Source organism: Grampus griseus, assembly GCF_964374135.1.
Source record: "Grampus griseus genome assembly, chromosome: 16".
NCBI classification, from domain to species: domain Eukaryota; kingdom Metazoa; phylum Chordata; class Mammalia; order Artiodactyla; family Delphinidae; genus Grampus; species Grampus griseus.
This window is the reverse complement of record NC_139010.1, coordinates 77556269-77582808: the sequence shown is the minus strand read 5'-3', so window position 1 is coordinate 77582808 and position 26540 is coordinate 77556269. Positions and strand designations below refer to the sequence as shown.

Sequence of the window (26540 nt, the reverse complement as noted above, 5' to 3'; positions counted from 1 at the left end):
TAAACCCCACTTGGTCATGGTGTCTAATCCTTTCTATACATCGCTGGATTTAATTTGCTAATATTTGGTTGAGGATTTTTGCCTATGTATTTATGAGAGATATTGGTCGTTGGTGTTTTTTTCTTGTAATATCTTGTAATGTCTGGTTTTGGTATTAGGGTAATGCCGGTCTCATAGAATGAGTTAGGAAGTATTCCCTGTTTCTATCTTCTCAGAGATTGAAAAGAACCGATATAATTTCCTCTTTGAATGTTTGGTAGAATTCACCAGTTATTTTGGACCAGTTATCTTTTTTAACAACCTGTTTTGGAACAGAATGATTTTTTAAAATTTTTATAAAAATTGTTTTATATTCCAGAATATCAAAACGAACTATTATGACTTCAAGTTTAGGTGTCCACTATCTAAAAAGACATGCTTTTCAAGGACAGGTTCAAAAATAAGCATGTGATGTTGGCATAGAGCCATAATTAGAGTACAACCCTGAATTTGTAAAGCTTTCTTCACAGACCTCACTCCCACCTGAGACCCAGAAAAGGACAATCATGTGATGAGATACTTACTGAATATGTGGTCTCTTAAATTAGCAGGGTGCCAACATGGTAACATTGCATTTAGTACCAGAGACAGAATATTTGAGAGTCCAGGTGGGTGAGTTTTTGGGTCAAATAATGGGGCCCAGACCACTTGGGTATGTGAACTATGTCCTGCTTCACACACTCCCTTCTTCCCTCAGCCCCAGGACTGACCACTTTGCCCTAGGGAAGGGGGCTGCTCTTGGCTGTACTTCAGTGGAGGAAATGCTTCGCACCTCTGAGAGTGTAAAGGTGTGCCACAAAACCATCCTCTTCTTGAGAATGATCTTGAGAATGCAGTATCTCCTTATCAAAGAAGGCAAGTGATGGCTCACATATATCTAACTCAGAGTTCCTGCCTTTCCTCCAGAATTTATATAGTCAAGTGACCCATCCTCAAGAGACATCTGTGACCCATTTTCCCTCACATATAAACACATAACGTGAAGGCACACAGGTCACTCCTGTTTAGGATTTATTGTTAAACTTGATTTAAATCACTATTAGATTGGTTATGTCACATGGGCAGTGTTAGCTGTCATCATCCTGTTTCTTCTGATCCTCAGAAGAGAATGGAGGCTGGTCAGTAATCCTTCATGCTGGAGCAGTCACTCTGCTTTGAACTTGGGGTGAGACTGCTTGACTGACCTTACTTTGCTGGTTCTCTTCTATCAGTTCTGCCACTCACAGCCACAGGCATTGCATGGGACTCTTGCCTCACCTAGACTACCACATGGGCTGTAGGAGGTACCCAGCACCCAGTTCCAATTTTAGCTTTAGCTAAATCTTCCCATGTTGGGGGTGTTCATTCTGTTCTTCTCATGAGAGCTTTCAATTCACTGTGATCCAGCTGCCTGTTCCAAACATGTTAGTTGATCTTAAGGGGAACTGTATTCATCTGAGAGCAAGTGAGAAGAAAAAGCAATGTGTGACAACTCTGGGTTTAAGTTTCCGATCTGTGTAATGAATGAAGTCCTCTTAAGGGGACGTAGAAAATCTGAGATTCCACCTTCTGACATCCCCAGTATCTTCAGAAGCAGATTTTCTCCTCTAATTACTTTTAACACTGTTTTCTACCAACTCAGCACTCAAGTTCTTTAATCACTAACAGAAATTGCTAACAGTCTAACTGCCAAAGCCCAGGTTTATTTAAACATAGCAAGAGCCATAAGACCTCATCCCTCACCACTTTTGTCCATCTTCTCTTTTCTTTACTGATCCTTAGAGCTAAGCCTTCTGGAACCCCTTTCTAGTCACAAACAGATTTTTACTATTAAAAAGACCTTGAACTGCTTTATCTTAACCTCAAAATGACTCTGATAGCATGGCATTGTTCACAACCTCTCCAAAATCTTACTTGTAGTTGCTGAGAAGATTAACTAATACGTGTTTACTTTGTGGCCTAGCAGACACTTAGTAAATGCTGGTCTCCTTGGCTGCCACCCACTTATAGGTCCGTGAAAATGAACTTCCTTACTTTACTCTCCAATGAGGTATTGCTCATACCCATTTCAACAACTCCTCCTCTAAAGTTTATGCCAAAGTAAAAATTATAAGCTTATTCGCTCCTTTTCTATAATCACCATCAATGTCATTTCCAGTTGAATCATCATGTCACCAGTCTTATTGCCCTTCTTAGCTTCTTTAAAAAAACCTAACAAAGATAGCCTAAAGTGTGAGCCAGATACTCAAATGTTACCAAATCTTGAACTAATTTTACAGTATCTAGCGTTTTTCTGATTTCTCAAAGACCACTTTGCTCCTGGTGTTGTTAGGATGAAAGCGAAGTAAATGACCTAATACGCTGAAAGTGGGTACTTAGACCCAGAATAATCATCAATCTCACTAACGCTAAGAACCACCAAAGTGTCTGAGGAAAGATCAAAGGTACAAGAAGCAGTTCTGCTAAGAAGAATCTGAGTGCTACCAACCTCTGGCTCACAGATGAAACAGATGTCAATTCCTTGGTTTCTTAAGCTTCCAAAACAATTTTCTCAGAAGAAAGCAATTCCTAGAGATTTCCAACAGAGATTCTCACTGTTTCCTTGCTTCCATCATGGTGTCATATGTTTAAAATTATTATAAAGATGTTTAAAACAGTCAACCCCCTCGAAAGCCTAATAAATGAGCCTCGTATTTTAACACTGCAAAAGTTAACCATTCATTGTTCACTTGATATTTGTGTACCAAATACTGCCTTAAATGCTGGGGATTCACACATAAATAAAGACATCGTCTGGTGTTAAAAAAAGCTCATAATTTATTTGAGGAGAGAAAGTGAGAAAAATAAAATGTGCACAGCACAGAGATAAATATAACTACAAATTTTAAAAATTTACATTGGCTGTTCACATTACGTTGTATATAAAAGCACAACTCTCAAAGGTAAAACTGGTAAAAAGGATTCTATAGCTTCCTCTTAACCTGCAATCTAATAGTACAACATATCCCTGGAAGGACTTTAATAAACATACCTCAAAATTCTACAATTATACATAAAGACAGGTAATTTTTATAAAAAACACACAATATTCAAAATGAGTTGTGAACATACTATGTAGAATTTTTGCTCAGTTACTTCTTCACAATGTACAAGTGTCACAAAAACATAACAAAAAATAATAAAACACATCCAGGGCTTCCCTGGTGGTGCAGTGGTTGAGAGTCCGCCTGCCGATGCAGGGGACACGGGTTCGTGCCCCGGTCCGGGAAGATCCCACATGCCGCGGAGCGGCTGGGCTCGTGAGCCATGGCTGCTAGGCTGCGCGTCCGGAGCCTGTGCTCCGCAACGGGAGAGGCCACAACAGTGAGAGGCCCGCGTACCACACACAAAAAATAAATAATAATAATAAAACACATCCAATAGTTGATTTAGCTTGGATACTATTTTGTTTCATTATTAACTTACCAAAAGAAGAGTTAGTTCACATAGATCTTAAAACTCTAGGTAAGCAGTCTAAGACCCCAAGAATGCAGGATAAAACAATCCCATGAAATGGGTCCATTATGAAAGTTCTTTTTAAGCCAGGTATTCTGAAGCTGGAGTGGATTTTTCCATAGATGATACCATGTTATTCATGCTGGTTACTTTTCAAGCCACTCTTTCTGGATTCGTTCACATTAGTGTACATTGCTGTAGATCCAAGCAGAATAAGGTTGTTAATTTTTTTTAATGTAGAAGATAAAACCCACTTAAACAAAAGCTCTTTGCAGTTTTCAACAGTTTAAGCGTATAAAGAGGTTCTGAAACCCAGAGTATTTAAGAATCTGTTATAAGGCATGTACAGTTAGCAGTAAAACATGGTTATGGGATTTACTACCTACCTTACCCCCAATACCTATATTTGTATCTTTAAAGAAATCTTTTCCCCAATTTTAATTCTTCTCTTTACTAAGACTCTAGGGTAGTGACAGTGGGCAGAGACAGCGAAGCAAGAAAAGCATGTAACAGTAGTGCAGGGTTCTTTTTTAAAGCTGCACACACCATCTCCTAATAAAACTCTACTACTTTCCCCATATAACTACTGTTACTAATGGAAGAATGCGCAATTCTTCACGTCTTGTTGCTGTTTGTGCCTTTATAACAGATTCTTAAACAGGAAAGGATACAGACTAAAATTAGCAAAGCAAAGGCACATGGAGCAGAGTCCAAGAGAAACCAGGTGCAAGCATTCAGCAGTGATGTGTGACAGCATGTGCAGAGTACTGCCAACCAAGGAAGCTCACCTGAGTCTTGGTGTTCAAGGTTTTTATTGGGGGTCAATCAGGTAGGCATGGAGCACCAATGTGCTGACATTAGTTTCTTAGTCTTTACCTTCTTCACAGGCCAAACTAAAAGAGTATAGCCCTGGGGGCTTCCCTGATGGCACAGTGGCTAAGAATCCACCTGACCATGCAGGGGACACAAGTTCAAGCCTAGGTCCGGGAAGTTGCCACATGCTGTGGAGCAACTAAGCCCATGTGCCACAACTACTGAGCCCACGTGCCACAACTACTGAAGCCCATGTGCCCTAGAGCCCATGCTTCGCAACAAGAGAAGCCACCTCAATGAGAAGCCCACATGCCACAACAAAGAGTAGCCCCCACTTGCCTCAACTAGAGAAAGCCCGTTCCCAGCAACAAAGACCCAAAGCAGCCAAAAATAAGTAAATAAATTTATATTAAAAAAAAAAAGTATAGCCCTCACCACACATCATGCTGTTAGCACAACCTAGCTGGTGGGGCTGAGGCCCATAGTTAAAAAGACAATTTTATTAAGCAGATATTCCAGCAGCTTAGAGGATAAGACAGGAGTTGGTCAGGAACCAGGTCTTTCTTTGGAATGCGGGCAAGTTTTGAACATCCCACGCTTAACAAGTTAACCCTTTACTACAAAAACAGCTTTAGGATAAGAAGGTGTCACACAGGTGATAATCATGGATGTAGGCAGATTTAGCTACACATCAAGAGCTTCCCCATAATTTCTACATGTCTTCAGAAAGGCTGAAGCCAGGCTGTGTTGAAAACGGTATACAGTCCAGCAATGTTGGACTAACCAGAACAGAGGTTATAAATGACGTGGCGGTGGCGAGCAGCTATAAATGAAGTTGGGGAAAAAGGGGTAGGAAGGTTACTCTATCTTTCCTGCTTCTAACTTAATTGCAGGTCCAGCATTGAGGCAGGGTGAGAAGAAGGAACTCCAGGCAACCATAGGGCCTGCAGGGACCAGAAAGAACGGGAAGGGAGGAGAAGAGGTACAACTCAAGTGGTACCAGCTGGGAGGAAAGTTAAGTTCCTAAAACCACCTTGCTGGGAAGTATACTTCTGGGTAAAAGGCAGGGCAAATACAGTAAGAACTCATTCTACTTAAAATTAAGCTGGTCAACACCTCAACTGTCATATTACTAAATGAATGGGCCCAAGAAAATTAATACCACAAGTCACTTCTTCTAAAATGTACCTTTCAAATATGCACTGGTTCATATTCTGAAAACAGACTGGAAATACGCCTCTAAAGAGCATACTGAGTTCGTACACGTTAAGCTGTAACAAGCTTTAAAATGAGTGAGTGAAAGAATTGCATAGTACATCCTAGTGATATTGGTGGTAAGTTTCCAACATATATTTTATGATTTATTTCAAGGGGAAAAATAGGGCCAAAAAATCAGTTGTAATTCATGATGAGAGCAGTTTATCATATTAAGAGTGAGGTCAGTTCTGAACAACCACCACCCTGGCTGTGAAGAAAAAAGCATAAGCTTGAATTTACTATTTTTGCCTTTTTCTGTATCTCTTATTTTGTGATAAAGCTGCCAGCCAACTCTCACCAATCTATCAATTCCATACAACAAACCTGTACTCAGCCCCTTTACCAGGCATAAAATAATTACTAACCTCAGCAAGCCTACATAGTAGGGAACACAAATATGTAAACTGATAAAGTCGGAAACCATAAGAGAATCATAGTACCTGACAAAGATTCTTGCCTGGCCGAACTTTATTCAGGCTCCTGAACCTTCTCCTAGGCTCATCTGGGCATTTCCTTGTAAAATCTAGTTTTAGCAAGAACACTGCTAAGTCAATTTAGTCAACTTATTTTAATTCCAAATCCCCCATCCTCCATATCTGACCACCCTTGATAGCTAATCAGGTTCCTCATCTTCCATCATCCCCTGGGTGATGTCTAATAACCCTGGCCGCTCACCAGCAAGAATTCTGTTAGGTAGGTTCAGGCACAATCATCTTGGCCCTTGAGGTTTCTCATTAGTAATTTTCTTTCCACTGATCCCCCTACCCTGCTCCTTGGCTTTAAATTCTCACTTGTCCATGCTGTATTTAGAATTGAGCCTGGTCCTACACTGAGGTCTTTTCCCCTATTATATAGTTCTGAATAAAATCTGCTTTTACTGTCCAGTTTGGGTTTTTCTTTGACATAAATTAAAAGTATAAGAGTAGTACAGAGGAATGAGTTTAATTCTATAGCAGAGTGGAGATCTGCTTCATTTTGAACGATGCACAGGATTTTCCCTGTTCCCAAAGAACAGGCATTCCAGAGGGAAAAGCCTGCACACAGGTGGGGGAGATGGGAGGGCAGGGAGGCAGGTGGGAGCAGCAAGCACCGGAAGGAGAAGAGGGCAGTGCAGAGGATGGAGTGGAAGTGGCTGAGAACGAAGGCTAATGACAGTAAAGAAGCTCCCGGAACTGTTCAAATGAAAGCTGGTGCTTGAAAACAGAAGCAGCAGAGATGAAGAAAGATAGAACAGGTTTCCTCTAAGAAAACCAAGATTTGGTGATTTACTGGCTGTGCGAAAAAAAAAAGGGGAGACAATAGGAGTCTAGTTTCCTGACTTGGCCCTTCAGCCTTATTCAAGAAAGTCAAAGTCCAGGTGATAGTACTGACCTGGCTCCTTAAAGTGGACACGGGTGTTTCTGAAGAAAAGCCTATTTTCTTTGGGCTGTCCAAAGCTGGTCCTGTGAATTAAAGTTAATATATAGGAAGCAGGAACTATAAGACAAAAATACTGATGTAGACAACCGAGAATGCGTCGGCAGTATTAAAACACCTTTGCAAATTAGGCCCTTTACACTCAAGGCCTTTGGAACTCTGACATTCCACTTTTCTATATTCTAACTCCCTTTTTTCTTTCAAAAGGTGGAAAACTCATCTGCACAGGCCTCTTCAGGAAGGGGACAGATAGTGGTCGTGGGGAGGAACCATCTACCTTCCTATCCCGGCAGTATCTGGAAAGAGCCGCCCGCTCCCACTTCCCCGGACCCAAAGCATCAGGGTCTTTCAGGTCCAGCTCGCATTCTGCTCCACCGCAGACCCGAGGCCGCCGTCCTGCTCGCTTTTCCCGAGGCCGGGAGAGCAGACCCCACCCCGCTTCGGGCCCAGGCCTTTCTCCACCTTCCATCCGGCCCGGGGGACACGAGGGCGGCCAGGGCCACAGACCTTCCTCAGACGCCACTCGCCCCGGCCCCACACCAAGGGCGACACCGTCCCAACCTCCTCCTCAGCTAAAGCCGAACGACCGGCAGCCACCTGACACCCTCGGAGGAGAGAGCGCGTGTGCGGAGCGGGCTGAGGACTTTCTGAAAAGCCGACTCCACCGCCCGGCCGCCGCGTCCCCAGCCCCCCGCACCCCACCGCAGTCCGCGGAAAGGCTCGGCGTCCGCGACACAGACAGCGAGGGTCGGGACGAGGTCCTTCAGGTCTCGAGAGCCACGACATCACACCTACCTCACGACGTACTCTCCTCACCGGACCAACCTTGCGGGTAGGTCCAGACACCGGCATCCACACGACATCTCCGGGGCCAACGTCAAACCACCACTGGGTTCCCACGCGCACCGCATCGCGCCTGCGCACAGCCCAGCAGCTGGACCAGGCTGTCAGTGCGCATGCGCCGGACTCCAGCTCTTCCCGCACCCCCCCGCAGATTTTGCACCATCTGCTCAAACCGGCCGTCGTGCGCTTGCGCGTGTACGGTAGTTGGTCTCTCCCCACCCCGGCGAGAAGCTGCGGCTCTGGGGTTTGCAGCCGGACGAGGCGGAAGTCGCTCTTTTCCTTTATAGTCCCTCAGTCTGGCGGAAATTAAAGAGCTGTAAGAGAGGTTCCGGAGCTGGCCTGGCGTGTAGGTGGCCAGATGGAGACCGAGACCGTACACCCGCCGCTGACCCGCCGCCCGCCGCTGGCCTCTTCCTGGGATGTCGCGTGCGGAGCCCTGGCCCAGAGTCTCCATCTCACCCGGTCTGATCTCGGCGCCCGGGACGCCGACTGGGAGGAGCTGCTGGCGCCGCCTGCCACCGGGTGCGCCGGGCCGGCGGGGACTGGGGTTGTGATCGGTGCCAGCCACGCTCCTGGGGGAGCCTGGAGGGGAGGCGGGGGCCGTGAGGGGAGAGGGTCTGGACCCGGAGCCGAGCCGGTGACGGGTCTGTGCGGGCGGCGAGGGCGAGGAGGCAGGTCCCGGGTGGCGGGAGGGTGGGGGCGGGCCCGCGGGAAAGAGGAGGCGACTCCGGCGTGAGCGTCGGGCGCAGGTGACCTGAAGACTCGGCGTTTCACCCCCTTCCCCCTTGTGTCCGTCACGTCGGCTCCTGAGGCCCCCTGTCGGGATCAGAACCGCCTTTCTATCCCGAAACAAAAACCTCCTGTCGACCAAAATAGGCATTAAAAAAAAATCCAGATGTCGAAAATCTTCCTCAGCTTAGTTTTGAAAATGGCACACTTTGGTCCTTTATTCCATTCTGCACCCCGCCCCACCCCCACTTCTGAACTGTTTTTTAATTTACACTAGCTGCCCAGTACATATATTTCATTAACTGGACAGGCAATTATAGGAAGTCGCTTAGAATGTATTACAAAAGTCAAGGGAAAAGAGAGTGGAGAGCCCTCACCTCTAAAGCATCATTTCCTTGGGAATTCTGTATTGAGCATTTCGTCAGTGCTTTGCAAGGCGCTTGGTCTCCAAATGCAAATGTAAATGAGTAGGATAACATGTCAACCCCTGTGGCCCATTAAGTGGGTTAATGACAGTGTTCAGAGAACTGTATAATATTCTTCCTTTTCTTTTCAGCCAGGATCTGGTGATTTTGAAAAGGAACGTGAACAGCCAAGGTGAAAACCCCTGCTTCCTTTACCTGCGATGTGACCCTCCTGGAGGTGAAGAAATCGTTTCTATTGGCATTTTAAGTTCAGCAAGAAATATGGAAGTATACTCAGGAGAGGAGTACTGTGGAACCAGTAGGGGCAAGAATGTTTGTAATGTTCTGGATAACAGGTTTGTGACGTATGCGTGTGGAAGTGTTCTTCTGAAGTAGTGTTTTATTTTCTTGAACTTTTGTGATATTTATTGATTCTCTGACATTGTATCTGACCTTGGTGCCAGATACTAGGGGAGAGAAGATAAAAACATACCAGCAGACATAGAAGTTTAGACCTTTAGGGATCTTAAAGACAGTCTAGATCAGCCTAGTTGTTTTTATAAACGTGGAAATTGAGAGCTAGTGGAAGAGAGAGTAGTTGGTAAAAGATCATAGCTAGTTAGTGGAAGACTATGATCAGATGAAGTTCTGGTGTTTCTTGTCTGTTTTCTTTAACTCACAGCGATCTGTTTTCCAAAAATTAAGTTGTCTATCAGTCTGGAACTTTGAACATTTTCCTGTAGGAAACTCTTTACACATAGTGCGTGAGCCCCACACTGAGCCATACCAGTATACTTATTTAACCCATTTTTATACTTCTTGATTTTTTTTTCTGATTTCTTACAAAGATTCTGACCTAATCTCTCCTTAATATGAATCAAAATATGAAGTGTTTTATATACCGTGCATGTTGGACATAATGGGTACGTTATTGAGCTTTACAGTGTGCTCTGTGCTACGTAAGTATACATTTGATATCTAATTTCATTTTCTTATACAGCTAGTAAGTGGCAGATGTTGTCTTTGTAGCCAGTGCACTTCAGTAGGAAGTCCCTGCTGTTTATGCCTCACCAGGAAAACTGAATCCAAGGATTTAAATATTGTCCTGGAAACTTTTAATTTTAAATGTAACTGTTAAAAGTGATAATATGTAATTTTTTTTATAAATTAAATCTTTTTTATTTTTAGTGAACATGAAAAGATTATTTTGTACAAAAAATATCTAAAATTGGAGTCTTCCACACATGCTTGTAAAATAAAGGTAAGTCATTCCTAAATTTTAACTAATTTGAAAACTACAGTTGTTTTTCTACTATATATACTTATTTTCTGTAGGTTTGGTAATGTAGTTAGTCCAACTTGGTCCCTGGTTTTAGTTCAGAAATACTTAGTAAACATGTAAAAAGAAATTCTTTTCTAAATAATTGTCTACCTCTTTCAAAATTTGAACATATATTATTTACAGCAATGTCATTACATGTACGATTGATAATACAGTGGTATTGTACTTTTAAGCCTTGAAAAACTGTGATGAAAAAAAGTTTTTTAAATCGAGGTATAGTTTATTTACAATAATACATAAGTTTAAAAAATTTTTTTATCTTTATATAAAACTTAGGTGCCAAAAAAAAAGCACAAGCAGTTTTGGTCCCAACATATGGAGAAAGATAGAATATAGTTAGAGAAGTTTCAGACAAGAGCACCACAAAGTTAAAGGGATTTGGACTGCTGTCTTCAGCATGAAAAATATTGTTAAGGTGAACTTTCCTGATGTCATCAGATCTAGGGAAAGGGTACGGAGCTGGAAATCATAAGCCCTGACTATTAAGTGAGCTCTTTTGCTGACTAGCAGAATAACCTTGGGCAAGTTTCTTCACCTGTTTGGACCTACTTCATGGGTAATATTAGGAGACTAAGGAAAATAAATCTTGGATTATTTTTATCTCTAAAATTCTATGCTGATTATTACTTACAGAAGAGCACAGAACTGATTATCCCAAGATGTTGTTTTACGTGTATATACTAATAGCTTCTGAAGTCATTTAAATAAGGTGATTCATTCATCCAACAAATACTGGAGTGCCTATTGATGCCAGATACTGTACTTGGCATTTAGGAATTGGCAGTTATGAAATACATTGGAATGGAGCCCTCATTCCAATTCTAATATTATAGTGGGCAAGACAGATAATAGGTTGACTCAGTGTGTAAAATAGGTACTACATTCTCTAGTGAGAAGGGCTTGGGGGTTAAAAAGCAGAACAGGGATAATGTGGAGGTTGGAATGTGGGTGTTTACATTTCATGAGGCATTTACTTATTTGTTGATGACAGTCACATCTTTGGTGCCACACTGAGTTTTTAGATCATGGGTCTGTGTTCACCTGTGTCTTTGTGTGATATATGTGTTTGTTGTGTCTCTGAAGGTGAATGGTATTTGAAACTGTGCTGTGGAAGTGCCAGGGAGTGAAAGAGTGTTTCATTTAGGGAAATCCTTGGGTTTGTATGAAGGCTTCTTCTGGGCCAATAGTATATGTAAGTTAAAAGTAATAGTTACTGATGCATATGTTTGAGCACTTACTCAATGATATATACTGGAAATTTTAACACATAATCCTCATAACAACCATGTGAACTCATTTTACTCCTGACTCAAGTTTGGCATTTGCCCATGGTCACGCAGGCAGAGCCATCACTGAGCACAGGTCTCTCTGATTCTAAATGCTGTTTACTTTCCACTTTGCTGCTTTGTTGTCCTACACCACACATGAAATGTCTTTTGGTCTAGAAGCATGGACAACGTGAAGAAGCATAAAGCATTGGAAAAGCTACTGGGATAGAAGCCAGATGAGCTAGGGTCAAAGCTTGACCTTTATTTACTCTTTTCACAAGTTAGAAAATCATCGTGAACTCATCTTTTCTATATGTAAACCATTGCGCTCTCTTAAGTCATCTGGACATTCTCTTAGAATTCCTTTAGAATTCATTTTAAGTTCTAAAATACTGACTTATGTTTAGTATTTCAGCAAATACTTTGCATGGGTTTCTAGAGAGTCTTATTTTGTATTAAATAATATTATAGCAAGTTTCAGTATGTTAAGGTTTCAGATTGGTATAGTTTATCCTTAATTCCTTAAATTATTAAGTAAAACATTATTTACACTTAATTTTTTAGTTGCAGTAAGACTTTTTAAATTCATGTAGTACTTTTTAGCCTTTTTCTGACTATGACTAGAGAAAACTTAAAAATGTACTTGAAGTTAATTTTCAGATTCTTGAATGCTTCAGTCTGACTGCAGTATTAACAAGAAGTGACCTTAAATAATGATTGTTTTTATTATCATTATTAATTTTCCTGAACTTTTGTTTTATATTAGTTGCTCTCCCTTGGCGAAAAGCAGTGTGTGTTCATCAGTAAAGTTGTGGTACACATGAGGCCAGTTTTGGCAAATTCTTCAGCAGGCTGTCCTGCTCTAGGATCAAGGATAGACCTGGAGAGGGTCCAAACCATCATAGAGTCCTTGGGGTCAAAGTTATCACCTGGAGCTCAGCAACTGATGAATATGGTTAGATTCCAACAGCAGGTGAGTAGAAATGGATTTCTTTCCAAATACCATTAAAATTCTTTAAATAATGGATTCTTACAAAGACTTGTGGTGACATAAATTTTTTCCTTTCAACTTTTATTATTTTTTTTAACAATTTATTTTGGTTCAGAATTCTTTTTTTTTTTCTTTAGTTTTTAAATTTTGTATTTTTTTAAATAAGTTATTTAATTAATTAATTTTGGCTGCGTTGGGTCTTCGTTGGTGTGCATGGGCTTTCTCTAGTTGCAGCAAGCACGGGCCACTCTTTATTGCGGTGCTCAGCCTCTCATTGTGGTGGCCTCTCTTGTTTTAGAGTGCGGGCTCTAGGCGTGGGGGCTTCAGTAGTTGTGGCATGCGGGCTCAATAGTTGTGGTTTGTGGGCTGTAGAGTGTAGGCTCAGTAGTTCTGGCGCACGGGCTTAGTTGCTCCGTGGCATGTGGGATCTTCCCGGACCAGGGCTTGAACCTGTGTCCCTGGCATCGGCAGGCGGATTCTTAACCACTGCACCACTAGGGAAGTCCCTCAATTTTATTATTATTATTATTATTTTTTAAATTTTATTTATTTATTTTTATTTTTGGCTGTGTTGGGTCTTCATTTCTGTGTGAGGGCTTTCTCTAGTTGCGGCGAGCGGGGGCCACTCTTCATCGCGGTGCGCGGGCCTTTCACTGTCGCGGCCTCTCTTGTTGCGGGGAACAGGCTCCAGACACGCAGGCTCAGTAGTTGTGGCTCACGGGCCTAGTTGCTCTGCGGCATGTGGGATCTTCCCAGACCAGGGTTCGAACCCTTGTCCCCTGCATTGGCAGGCAGATTCTCAACCACTGCGCCACCAGGGAAGCCCCAACTTTTATTATTGATTTGACTGTTACCTTTACTGACTTAGGTAAAAGTAGCATCTTGCAAAAAAAATGTTTTTGGTACAGACTTCACAGTTTTCTATGAATCCTCTTGCTCATTCATTCAGCAAGCATTTATTAAGCTCCTTCTTGAGGTATAAGACACTGTTTTGGTTAACTTTCGAAGATTCAAAGATCAGCCTGTCTTTAAGGATCTTTATTTGTAGTCTTATTAGGAGAGTCAGGGTATCTAAGTGGGGAATGATGAGGAATGCTAAGAGAGGCTTATTAAAGGAAGTAGCGTTTTGTCTAGGCCTTTAAAGAGGAAGGGTGGGATTAGACAAGTAAACTTGGAGGGGTGCAACTTAAGAGGTAGAGAACAGTATGGATTAAATCTTCAGTGCTAGAGGAATAGGATGTAGCTAGGAAATGAATACAAGTTCATTTCTCTGGAGTGAAGAAGCGACAGGAAGTTTCAGGTAGACTGGGGCTGGACCTTAGAGGATTTTGAATGATGTTACAGAGTTTGTGGGTGTTTTCTAGCTCTGTTTTAATAAATTTAATCCGCTATTATGTGTAAGATGAGTCAGTAGGAAAGATGCGTCAACAGAAAGTGAGGCTACGAGAAGGAAAGCAGCTCTGTTATTTCCATCATCCAGAGGACAGTTAATGAGAGTCTAAACTTGGAAGGAGTAACCTGATGCTGGATTGTGAGAGGCTACAGCAGTGGGGCCATTGGGACTTGACAACTAACTTAATATGGGTTCTGTGGGAGAAAAACAGAATCAAACGTGAAACTGAAGTTTTGAAAATGGTGATACCATAATATACATGGAACCCAAGGCGGGAAGCGACTTGGGGGGAAAAAGAGTGTAATTTGGGAGTGTTGAGTTTTAGATGTGAATAACACATGCCCTGGGGTGATGATGTGAGGCTATGGAAACACAGGTGGGGCTGGTGGAATGGAGGGAGGTTTGGGAGGAGCATGCCTAGTAGATGATGGGGAAGCGGGTGAGGGGAGAGACCGGAGCCAGGAAGGAAGACCCTGGGAGAGTAGGTGCGTTTGCTAAGAATACGGGGAGAGGAAAAGGGAACCAGAAGAGCAGGTCACGGCAGTGCTTAAGAGTCGCAAGAGATCTGATGTCAGGAGACCTGAATTCAAAGCTCTTAGTTCTGTTATTTGGCATCGCTTCCTCTTTTTGAGGATAAATTTCTTCGTGTTTACAATCTAAACGATAATCCTGGTAAGATCATAGGATGAAAGTTAAAACCAATAATATGAGTTTAAAAGCTTGCATAACTTTTGTGAGATTTGCCGATATTAATTTAGGACGAGGATCGTTGGATCGACAGGCAGACACAGGAGAGCAGGAGAGTTGCTCATGATCTTGGAAAGCATGGAAAGGAGAGCTGTGAAATGAACAGCGTCCGCACTCTCCTTGCTCTGGCACTAGCATCTCACCTCCATACCTCAGGAGGCTCCTAGCTGGTCCTCCTGCACCACGCTCCCTCTCCACAGTGCAGCCAGCATGGCCTCATCAGACTCGACGTCCCCTGTGTCAAGCCCCCTGACTGCTTCCCTTGACACTCAGAACTAATCCAGGTTCCTTACGCTCTCACCTGAGATCTGGGCCCTCGTTACCTCCTCAGCCTCATCTCCTGCTGCATCTCCTTAGATGCCTTGCTCTAGACATTCTGATGTGGGTATTCCACAAACATCCAGATGTGCTCCCACCTCAGGACCTTTGCCCTCTTAACCGTTCTCTTTGGCCAGAATCCTCTCTTCCTGACTTTAGCAAGTCTGCCTTTTTCTTGTTATTTCAACCTCATCTTAAACGTTCCATCTTGAATGACACCTTCCCTCACCACCCTGATTAAAATATTAGCCTTTTCCTCCACATCTGTGTCATGTGTTTTCATCAGCGCTTTCTTGCCTGTTTCTGTTTATGTGTTGTTCTGTGTATCTCATTAAGATATAAGCTTTGTGCAAAGATGACCTGTCTGTCTAGTTTATGGCTCCGAGTAAATTTTACATAATATATATGCCCTTTGGATTATCAACTAAATACTCCTTGGAGATCTTCAGGGGGTCAGTTTGAATAGTGATGAGATGGAAACCAGATTTTGAGGGATTAGATGATAAATGGGTAGTTAGAATGTGGAGGTAGCCAGGGTAAAGTGGGTTGTTTCAAGAATGATAGAGATAAGGAACCTGCCGGTATCAGAATCCCTTGGAATGTTTATAAAGTGCAGAATCCTGGCCCTCACCAGTGACCTGAAACACTGAGCTTGTGATCCAGGACTCACCTATCTTATACAGGCAATGCCAGATGAGTCTTATGCATAGCATATTTTAAGAACAGATGTTTGAGGGGAAGGATCCAGTGGACATAGAGATTAAACATTTAAAAACAAAGTTTTTGTGTGTGGAAAATTTTGGAAACATTAGAGAGGGTTAATGAATTAAGTAAAATCAGTTCATGGACTGATTTTTATGTTTTAAAACCTTGACTTTGGAAAAGAAATGACGTGAATAGTAGTTTGTGGGTTTTTTTGCCCATGTTTTTAGGGTTTTTTGTTTCATTCCCAAAATAATACATTTTCTTTGCTATGAATTTCCGTCCATTCACAAGTACATAAGGTATGTTGTAAGAGGGCTCTCCCAACTCTCATCCTATTCCCAAGCTTGGTGTGTGTCCTTGTCGCATTTTCTATCATATAGAAACACAAGTCCTCCAACCAACAGCACGTGTGTTGTAAACCCCCAACACACGTGCTAAATCATTATCTATGGGGACATTTGGGAAACCCCCTGGGGAAGAAAGAAGGTGATCCTGTTAAATCGTCTTTTAAACATGCTAATAAAAGTCTTCTTTCTCGTGGGGAGGCTATATTTATGAATGATTCTCACAGGATATACCTGGTTCTCTAGGATTGCTTTTGTCCACAAACAAGGAATCCATGGAACGTCTTCCTGGAAAGTCATTTAAGCTCTGTAACTATCTGTTGAGTATAAAGTAGGGATGTTTCATGACCAGAACCTCTCCTTCTATGGAAGGGGTGTAAACCCACACTGTTTGGAACCTTCATATGTTAATTGGGGCAGGGCCTGTCCTGATGAGGAAAGAAAGGACCTGGGGAGCAGCTTTCTAGACTCCCTGCTTCACCTTTGCCTTGTGGTTCCTTGTTTCCTGGAAAGTTTCTTAAAGTGATTTCTTCTTTCCTTGTATTTGAAGTTCACATGTGCTGACTTTCATTTGTTTTTGCTTTAGCAATTTAGAATAATTGAGTAGGAATTCTGAGTCAAAGTGCCTGGCATATAGTTGTCATTTAATGTTATCTGAGGGAAAGCTGTGCCCCATTGTCTCAACAAAAATATATTCAGTTATTCAAGGTTTTCACTGTTTACCTTTTTCATCTTAAAAAAGTAAAAAGATCTTTTTTCTTGCATTTTCAAGGTGATACTTGTCAAATTCTTTATAATTAAAAAAGTTAAAGACAGTGTCTTGAGAAATCCTACAAGATGTTCAGAGATAAACAGTTTTTCAAAAATCTGGGGGTATATGTGTACATATATGAAATTAAGTATACACATGTACAAGTATGTGGACACAATTCTACATAAATGCTTTCATGTTTTTTTAGGCTGCTCTGTAATTTTTTTTTTCACATAAAATATGACACGGACCCTAAACAGTAAGTACGTATGAATTATTTTATACATATTCTTCTGCCTACTTTTAAAAGGGTTTGAGGTGCCTTGCAAGACAACATACGACAGCTCAAGAAAATTAAGAATTGAATAAAGTCAAACAAAAGGAGCAGAAGAATAGTCATCAGCAACTAAGGTTGGGTCATTTACTGCACTGCCATATAGATTAACCTGTGAATTTCTTAACATTTAATTCAAAGTGAAAAATAATCACCGTAAGAGCTTTTATCTGAGAAAAATATGACTAATTTTTATAATCAGTGAATTTATTATAATAAAATATTACTGTATATCAAAATAGAAACACTGGTATAGCATGTCTTAATTCCATTTGGATTTTTTAATTATAATTTCTGCCAAATTAATTTTCGCGTACGATTTTGACATTGATTCCACTATTTATGTGATTGCTGTTTTGTAGAATTTTCAATTTTTTATCATAAAATTTTTTTGCAGTACCAGAATTTTGCCACTACCAAAAATAATTGAGTTTTTCCTTTATGACTGAGTAAAGCTCCTTTTCACCTAAGGAGAGTTGTCTAATTTTTAAATTTTGTAAATATAATTGTATGTAATCCTCGTTTTCAGGAATAATTTAAGATTTTTTCAAAACTTGCATTCAATAGAAGAAGGTAAGATTTCTTTATAAAGAGAGTTTCTCCAACAGGCGGTTCAGTAGAAGTTCCGTGGGGCCTTTGTTGTTCCCACCCTACCAACATCCCTGCTCCCGTCATTCCCCTATCCTGCTATATTTTCCCTAAAGTATTTATCACCATCTCTATTCACAGGATGTATTGTCTTTCTTTCTTTTTTTCTTTGTTGTTTGTCTCTCCCTGCTCCCTAGATTGTAGTGTCCACAGATCAGCAATTTTCATTTGTTTTGTTCACTGGCTTATTACCAGTGACTGAGACAGTACCTAACACAGAGTAGATTTGTGGTGAATATTTGTTGAATGAATGAGTTTGGGGCTGGCTTAATCCAAGAATCATTTTTTAGAATATCCAGAAAATATACGGACTGAGGGTCTTCACCTAATCTTGTGTAATTTTCTCAGTCTCTCTCACTAGATACTGAGCAACATTAAGTATGAGATGATATTCCCTATAAGAATCCCTAGTAGAGTTCTGTGTTTAGAATTTAGGATGGAGGTGTATAACTTAACATTTAGATAGGCTAGAGGTAGTTCTGCTTTTCTCTTGTGGAAAAATTGAAGAGCATAGCAAGAACATGGCCCTGTGTAGGAGACAGTGTAACCTGCTCTCAAAGGTGAGCCTGAGTCTTCTCAGGAAATAATATAGCATAGCCGGTTGCGTTGAGGCCACAAAACATAATCATTACCCTACAAATTATTAAGGCAGACTTAGCCAAAAGGTAGGTCGTTTTAGTCATTGAAAATGTCACAGAAGTACTCATATAACATCATACTTTAAATATGTAACTATCTGGTCTGTCTTCCAGTGAAAATAAGTTGCATATCCTTAGGTTGGCTTACCATATGTGACGGCGGGCAGATGATTTTTAATTCTATGAAAGTTATCAATTACTGTGACTCAGCTGAGAATACTACATTTTTACCATATATTAAGGAGGCCTTTGTAGTGGAAACATTAAAATATGCCCATGCAATTTTACTAAGTATGCTTGTATTTATTTGAATATTTTCCTTAGCAAAACTACTGAAATGATTAGAAGTCCTGACTCTGGAGTTCGGTGGCCTGGGTTCCAGTCCTGCTTCTGCCACTGACTAGTTGTGTTACCTTGGCCAAGTTAACTTTAGTCTTGGTTTCCTAACTTGATATTGGGATAGTAGTTATAGCCTACTCCATGTGAAAGTTCTGGGGATCAAATGAAAGTAGGCAGGTTGCCTGACTCTGAGTTACTCCAGAGGTTACCTGTCATTATCACTCATGTTAATAATAACATTTTCTTATTTACCTTGCTTAGAATTGTATTCCCATCGGACAGCAGCTTCAGTCAGTTTTGGGAAGCACTGGATTCAAGCACATGATCGGACTGCAATCATCATCTGCTTCAGGGGCCTTCGACAAGTCATCCCCCACACCTTTCCCTTCCAGGACTGGACTGACATCTGGAAACGTGGCTGAAGACTTAAAAGCTTACATTGATAAAAGTACGCAGCCAGCTGGTGGAGGAAATATGACAAGCCTCCAAGAGTGTAAAATTGTGCCACAAAACCATTCTCTTCCTGAGAATGATCTTAAGAATGCAGTATCTTCTTTGTTACCAAAGAAAGCAAGCGACAGCTCACATATACCTAACTCTGAGTTGCTGCCTGTCCTGCAGAATCTGTGTAGTCAAGTGAACCATCTCCGTGTGGGACCCAACACCAAGTGGCAGGAAAGCATCACCAAGCCCGGCGAAGGCGTTGTTGGTGTTACGTGAGTGTCTAAGACAAGTGTGGTTTCGATTGGGGGCGGGAGGGGGGAGGCAGGTGGAGGAAAGCAGGTTTGTTTCAATAACTACTGCCTGAAAATGTTTCCAGAGAGGATTGTAGGAGCTTTCACATTTCACCATTAACACACTATAGGAAGGAAATACTCAGCAGAGTAGGATGGATTGCTTTGAAAGAAGTGGGTCAAACTGGAGGTGCCGAGCACTTCTCAGGCATCTGATGGAAGGGGTACAAGCAGCAGATAGGGTCAGAGTAGAGAGTTGTCTGCATGAATGGAGAGGAGCTGTGGTGACCATGATATGTACATTTTTTGCCTGATTGTATGAAGTGAGCCATTGTAACAGATGTCCTCTGTAGATCGTGTGTGACCTAAGCTAATTTCGGAGTCATCCAAACGTTTTTCAGCTCTGAACTATTTCTAGTGTACAGGCCCTTATCCCCTGATCTCATAATTCCAATTTTTTCCAGTCCTGATTTGGTTGAGGGGTGGCTAAGTGTTTAGTATGTTCCTCAACCTTTATATAGATGTAATGTGTCCAAATTTTGCGCTAGATTGGAATTCAGGACTCTAATCATAGTTCTAGCTTAACTATTTTGCCTTAGTGTTTAAATCTTTTGGTTTAGACATTTTTCCCATGTAAAATGAGGGAGTTGTATTGGTTGAAATTTTAATGTCTCTAATAGCATTGAAATTTGAGGAGTTTAATAAGTTATTGAAAAAAAGTGGTTCTTACTTGGGCAGGACAAGGAAGGATAACAGTAGTCTTTAATAGTTGATTGTCTATATCAGTGTTAACTTGTGATATGACAAAACAAAACAAACAAATAATAAAACCCAAAGAAAAAAACCCTAAATATTTAAAAACTGCTCCTGGGTCCAGCTGAGATGGAATGTCCCCATTTCTCTCAGATCCCCCACTTTACCAATAAAATCCCTGGACATAATCCAGCAAACATACAAAGACTGTAAAAGGTGGAAAGAAGTCAGATTGCTCAGGGACTGTGAGGCTTAGTGTTCCTTGGTTCCTAGTTACCTGCAAGTTCCTTTCATCATAGATGGGTATAGGATTTTGTCAAATACTTTTCTTATGGCCATTCATAGGATCATGAATTTTCTTCTGTAGTCTGTTCATATGGTGAATTACATTAATTTCAAAAACTGAACCTGCCTTGTATACCTAGAATAAATCCCACTTGGTTGTGGGCTGTAATTCTTTTTTACACGATGCTGGATCTGATCTGCTAATATTTTGTTGAGTATTCTTGCATCTAATTCACTAGAGATACTGGTCTGTATTTTTCTTGTCCTGTCTTTGTCCGGTTTTCACGAGGGTGATACTGGCCTCATAAGATGAGTTCTACATCTTAGAAGAGATTGTGTAAAATCGGTGTTATCTCTTCTTAAGGTGTTTGGTAGAAGCCTCTAATGAAAGCAGCTGGGCCTGGTTATTTCTTTCCTGGAAACTGTTAAATTACCAATTCAATTTCTAACATAGTAAAGTTGTCAATTCTCCCTATTGATATGCAGGCTTAATATTATGCATATTGAAATCCCACCACAATATTTGGCAGACATAAGCAGGATCATTTTCAAAATTATATGAAAACAAAAGAGGTAGAATAGCTAAAACAACTTTGAAAAAGAAGAATGAAGTGGGAGGACTCACTCTTCCCAGTGTCGAGTCTTATGTAGTTAGAGTATTCAAGATGATGTAGTGATGGCAGAGGGACAGACACATAGGTCAATGGAACATAATGGAGGGCTCAGAAATGGACCCACAAAAATATGCTCAACTGATTTTTGACAAAAGTGCAACAGCAATTCAATAAAGGAAGAATAGTCTTTTTAACCCATGGTGATGGAGCAATTGGATATCCGAAGGGCAAAAAGTGAACCATGACCCAAACCTCATACCTTATACAAAAATTAGCTCAAAGTGGATCGTAGGGCTTCCCTGGTGGCGCAGTGGTTGAGAGTCCGCCTGCTGATGCAGGGGACACGGGTTCGTGCCCCGGTCCGGGAAGATCCCACATGCCACGGAGTGGCTGGGCCCGTGAGCTGAGCCATGGCCGCTGAGCCTGCGCGTCCGGAGCCTGTGCTCCGCAACGGGAGAGGCCACAACAGTGAGAGGCCCGCGTACCACAAAAAAAAAATAAATAAATAAAAAGGATCGTAGACTTAAATGTAAAACATAAAGCTATAAAACTTTTCTAATAATACATAGGGGACAAACTTTGGGGACCTAAGACAAGACTTCTTAGATATGACACCAAAAGCAAGGTAATAGAAAATTTGATATATTGGATGCCATGAAAATGTAATACTTTTGCCCTGTGAACGACTCTGTTAAGAGGAATAAAATACAAATTACAAAGTGGGGAAAAATATTGGCAAATTACGTATCCAACAAATGACATATCTAAAATATAGAAAGAACTGTCAAAACTCAACATTAAAAAAATCCAATTAGAACATGGGCAGAAGACATGAAGAGACATTTTATCAGAGAGGATGTACAAAAAGCAAATAAGCAAATGAAAAGATGTGTGACTGACCTCAGGGCTATTAAGGAAACGCATATTAAAACGACAATATACCACTATACAGTTATTTAAATGGCTAAAATAAAAAGTTTAAAAGTGGTAACAACAGCAAGTACTGATGAGGATGTGGAGAAACTGGATCTCATTTTAAATCCTGTGAGGTTTTAAAATGGTACAGCCACTCTAAAAAATATTTTAGCAGTTTCTAATAACTAAACGTACAGTTGTGCTCCTGGGCATTCATCCCAGAGAAATGAAAACATCTGTCCACACAAAAGCCTGTACACAGTTATTCATAGAAGCTTCCAGTAATTTAATAAAGTTGTGTGGATTAAAAAAGAAAAAAACTATTTAAATTGTACAGTTGCTTGGGGAAGTACTTGGAAAACCTTAAAAAATCTTGCAAGATTACTTTAGATTTGGAGCTCAAAATCAAAAGGACCCTTTCTAAAGAGCCATTCTTTGAGGGTAGAAATTCCATCATCTTCATTTTTATATTCTCATTTCAATTGTATGCTTAAATGTTTAAAGAATTGAAGAAATAAGAATGCTTTGGGCATTCAGGATTGTGGTCACCTGTTGAGTGTGTATTTTAGAACCTGGAAGTGTGTTGTATGGAGACAGTATAGTTGTGGAGACAAATTTCAGCAATGTGTGTTCGCTGCTTTATCGTACTACAGTTTGGTTGTTTTTGTTATAATATTAGGGAAAATTGTTACATTATTATTTTTTAAATTTACTTTTAGAATGGAAGAGCAATCCATTTGTTCCTACTTGGAAAAGATTCTTTCTAAAAATATGGAACTGATGGAAAAGAAACTTACGGACTACATTGATCAGCGAATATATAAACTCCAGGAGCACATAGATAATAAGATTGCTTTGTTAGTGGACTTGCTGCAAAGTCCCAACTCCCCACCCTCTGGCACGCCTCTAAGACATTATGACTCTGGAGAAAGACTTTCAAATGGAGAAAGATAGCACTGAACGTGTTCAAAGTACTACAGATATTTATTACATATTTATTACAAATCCAAACCCCAAAAAGTCAAAGCAACTATTTAATGTCATTTGAGGATCACCGTTTACTTACGTAAAGCAATCTCAGTGTTCATTTTAACTGACTGTTACTGTAAATCTCATCCTGTACACTAAGAGTTAACATGATAGGGTCAAAAATTATTTTTGTTTTCCATATTTTTCACTTTTATAAGAAATTCACATATACTTGCTTGAAGTGTTCAAGTTTTTTAAGGATTTCTAATGCCTTTCATTAGTTGGTAGTTTATATGTGTTTGATTGGAATACTCTTAATTTTTAGAAAGACCTTATGTTTTACGGGTATACAAAATGCTTAGAATACTTGATTGTTATTTTTTCGTTTTCTAATTGATCTTAGAAAACTGGGTACTTAAGACTTGCAACCTTTAATTTCAGATCACCATATTACCTTTTTTATTGTTTATTTCAGATAAAAAATTAGATGTGATATTTGGCATGTGTAAAATTGGTTTACATTGGGGCCATTAATTTTGTGTTCTGTCACACTGTAGTTATGGATAGAAAAGTAAAAATTAGAACTGACCTATTCTTTGTTAGGATTATTACTTTAGATTTTATGTTTGATGTAAAATGAGAGAAGTCATCTTGTTTGATCTCCGTCAACTCAGAAAGTAGAAGGAATTCTCTCCTTTTCTGAGCTGATACAGGTTCTTCTTTCCAGAGCCCTTTTCTGATTAAAGTGTGAAATGCTGAGGTTCTGCACTGAAGGATTAAGGCATATGAATCAAGGAGATTGCAGATCTCTCTGGCAGACATGATTTTCAGAAATTATACCTATTGTATATGTGTTGTAAGGTGATATACTTGCATCTGAAAAATAAATGCATCCACTCTGGAAAGTGCTTGTCTTAAACAAATAAAAATATTTTTTTTCATCTAATATTTAAGATGAAAAAGGATGGTTTACACTCATTTAGTATGTTGTATTTTGATGAATTTAGTTCTTTGAAGTGAAAACTAATATAAAGTGTGGTCATTTATTAATCACTCTGACCTTAGGGACATGAGGACTTGTATATTACTTTTTCAGTCTTTTCCTAATTTATTAACAACATATGTAGCCATTAGGTAGCATTTCTTTCAGCACTCAGGAGAAATGTGTCTCATTTAAAGCTGAACCCTTTCATTAATAGTTTATACAATTTCTAAAAAAAAAAATAGTTTATACAATTTCTGATTATTGTGGTCTGTTCTTTGATTCACAAATTGCTTTAATATAATTATAACGAGAACACATGTGCTATGTTTTCTAAAGTAATTAAAATAAATACAATATTCATGATTATAGTAGTAGAAATAATTCAGATGAGCTTTAATTCCTGATCATCCATTTCTTAATTTCTCCATGTTAATGAAAACCTAAATTACATTTTATATATATATTAGAGATTCATAGTTATTGATTTTCTTATACTTACAAATTGCTCTACGTATATATATGTAATTGCTTTATTAAAATTATTATCACCTAAGAAAATACTGCCTGCTCAGATAAGAGGAACAGACCACAGTATGTACAAAATATCTATTAAGTCTTTTTTTTCTTGTAACTTTTCTGCCCTTGTATGCGGCACACCCAGTAAGTCAAGTCTGGGAAATCAGGGCTGGCAAATGCACCTTCAGAGGTGTCACGGTAACCACTGCAGTTTGAGGTGGCTGCAAGGGGTGTGTGGGTGATCAAAAATTAAATCAAGATACAGGTTACGGGGAACTTCCCTGGTGGCGCAGTAGTAAAGAATCCGCCTGCCAGTGCAGGGGACATGGGTTCCAGCCCTGGTCCGGGAAGATCCCACGTGCCATGGACAACTAAGCCCGTGTGCTATAACTACTGATCCTGCGCTCTAGAGCCCGTGAGCCACAACTACTGAGCCCGCACGCCTACAGCCCGTGCTCCACAAGAAGCCACCGCAATGAGAAGCCCACGCACTGCAATGAAGAGTAGCCCCCCGCTCTCTGCAACTAGAGAAAGCCCCCACACAGCAACGAAGACGCAGCGCAGCCAAAAATAAATAAATTTATAAAAATAAAAAAAGATACAGGTTACGTATTTTAATTTCCACATTGCCTTGCCTTTGAGTATTAATTCATCTCTTTCTTTCCTGTGGTAGCATATTAAGTTTTTCATCCCTCTATCATCACTGGACTTTGATCCTTTTAGGTTCAGGGCAAGGAGTGAGTTTGTGTGCTGCTGCCATGTGGCTCATACACAGAGACGACCACTGGAGGCTCTTCCTCACTTAGCCCCAGCCTGGCTTTCCAGGCTCATTGGCCACCACCACATGACCTGCGTTGCAGCCCGCCCTTTCTTCCCAAGTCTCCTCAAGCTGCTGCTTCCGGCAGATGAGAGTCCTCGTGCACTGATCCCCACCTCTTCCTGCCCTACATCACACTACTGTTCAAAGCTTAGCTGAGGTGCAGCCTTCATGAGCTGCCCTTGGTCTCTCCGTTCCTCAGCAAGCGACTGGACACGTGAAACATGAGAAAACAACACAGAAGGCTCTTTTTAGGGGTAAGTAAAACAGTTTAGATTGGCTCAAGCACATGACGCATGTCAGGTAGAGGAAAGGCTTGAAAAGGTAGCCTGGGTCTGGCCTGGGAAAACCATCGCTGCTCCACTCGGGATTTGTTAGCACCAAATAATCAGTGGCTCAAGCAGGAGGGTGACGTGATTCGCTCTGGGCCTCAGAAAGGAGTGGAGCTTTGCTTGGGACCTCACGTGCAGAATTTCTTGGCGTTCTGCTTTGGGTGCTATGAATGTACAACCATGTAACATCTGGTTGCCTGACAAAGGTAAGTCAGTGTTGCTCTTCATTTGCTCTCCAATCTTCGTCAGAATCACCTGGGGAAGTTGTTAAACATGAAGGTTTAACAAATCGCACCAGAGGGAGAAGCGGTCCCTGAATAGGCATTTCAAAAGATCTCAGGGTTATTATTATTTAGATAACAGGCTGAGCTTGGGGAGTCCGCTTTGGTCTCTATCATAGCACACCTCGACACAGAGCCATCTGATCAGCCCCTCCCACCTGCCTTACCTGGGAGCTGGTTAGAAAGGCAAACTCGAGCTTTACCTCAAAACCAATGAATCAGAACCTCTGGTGGGGCCCAGCAGAGACCCTTCGGTGAAGGTTCCATCAAAAACTTAATGTTTTCACTTTCACACTTTGCATCTGGATGAAGCCTGTGAACGGAACACATCTGTGGTTGGAGAAGAGCCACCATCAAAGGGATCAATTGCTCACATTGGCGTCACAGTTTACAAAGTGGTGACACCTGTGTTCTCACTGAAACCTCTCAGACGTTAATAGCCTCCACCGCCATTGTCAAACCACGCATTATTCATTATCTTTTCTCTTTCGAGAAGCAGCAACAGGCACGGGGAGCTGAACCACTTTGCCAACCATTCTATCAGGT

At 40.8% G+C, this 26540-nt stretch overlaps 1 protein-coding gene and 1 long non-coding RNA gene across 2 annotated transcripts; one reads left to right on the top strand and one right to left on the bottom strand.

Annotated features, from left to right (window-relative positions):
* Positions 1–2818: 2818 nt before the first annotated feature.
* LOC309834948 lies at positions 2819–7908 on the bottom strand. The gene is made up of 3 exons (XR_014297911.1): positions 7795–7908; positions 6955–7025; positions 2819–3708 (listed from the first exon to the last, which is right to left on the bottom strand). It is a non-coding gene; the product is annotated as an uncharacterized lncRNA (long non-coding RNA).
* A 292-nt stretch (positions 7909–8200) lies between these two features.
* On the top strand, positions 8201–23964 carry LOC309834884 (ATPase PAAT-like; the record flags this gene model as incomplete). The annotated part of the gene is made up of 6 exons (XM_082674070.1): positions 8201–8364; positions 9128–9331; positions 10164–10236; positions 12352–12558; positions 19055–19509; positions 22814–23964. 6 exons carry the CDS (start codon positions 8201–8203, stop codon positions 23046–23048), a joined length of 1338 nt encoding a protein of 445 aa, XP_082530196.1. The 3' UTR covers positions 23049–23964.
* Between the last annotated feature and the right edge of the window lie 2576 nt (positions 23965–26540).